Genomic DNA, 369 nt, shown 5'->3' with positions numbered 1-369 from the left:
CAGCCCCTCACCACACAAAATACAGTTGTTGGCGCCGTTTCCTTGTGCTCGGTGCTTCATCGCCTCCACTCGGTCCACAAGACGTCTGGCAGGGCGGGAAGAAGAAAAAAAAAACATAAATTAGACGAAGGGTTGGAAGATATAGAAAAAAATAATAAATTAGATGAAGAGCGGAAAGAAGAGGCATAAAAGCAATAGATGAAGGGCGGGGAGTAGAGAAAAAAAAGATGATTTAGACAGGGAGGGAGAAGTAGAAAAAAAAGTACATAAAATGAAATAATACCCTATGGTATTCAATTCATAGAAAGACGAACTGAATATCATTAGTCAAATCTGACAATAAGTAAATTCTTTCATAGGCTTTCATAG

At 38.5% G+C, this 369-nt stretch overlaps 1 protein-coding gene across 1 annotated transcript in view; it reads right to left on the bottom strand.

Moving 5' to 3' along the window:
• Positions 1-369, bottom strand: part of LOC119585782 (rabphilin-3A-like) — a gene marked incomplete at its 3' end in the record, with an annotated part of 40,028 nt that continues 39,659 nt past the window's right edge. Inside the window, 1 exon segment of the mRNA XM_037934497.1 lies at positions 1-85. Within this exon segment, the coding sequence (XP_037790425.1) occupies positions 1-85 (85 nt within the window).

This window comes from Penaeus monodon, chromosome 20 (assembly GCF_015228065.2).
Source record: "Penaeus monodon isolate SGIC_2016 chromosome 20, NSTDA_Pmon_1, whole genome shotgun sequence".
Taxonomy (NCBI): Eukaryota; Metazoa; Arthropoda; class Malacostraca; order Decapoda; family Penaeidae; genus Penaeus; species Penaeus monodon.
This window is presented reverse-complemented; position numbering and strand designations above follow the sequence as displayed.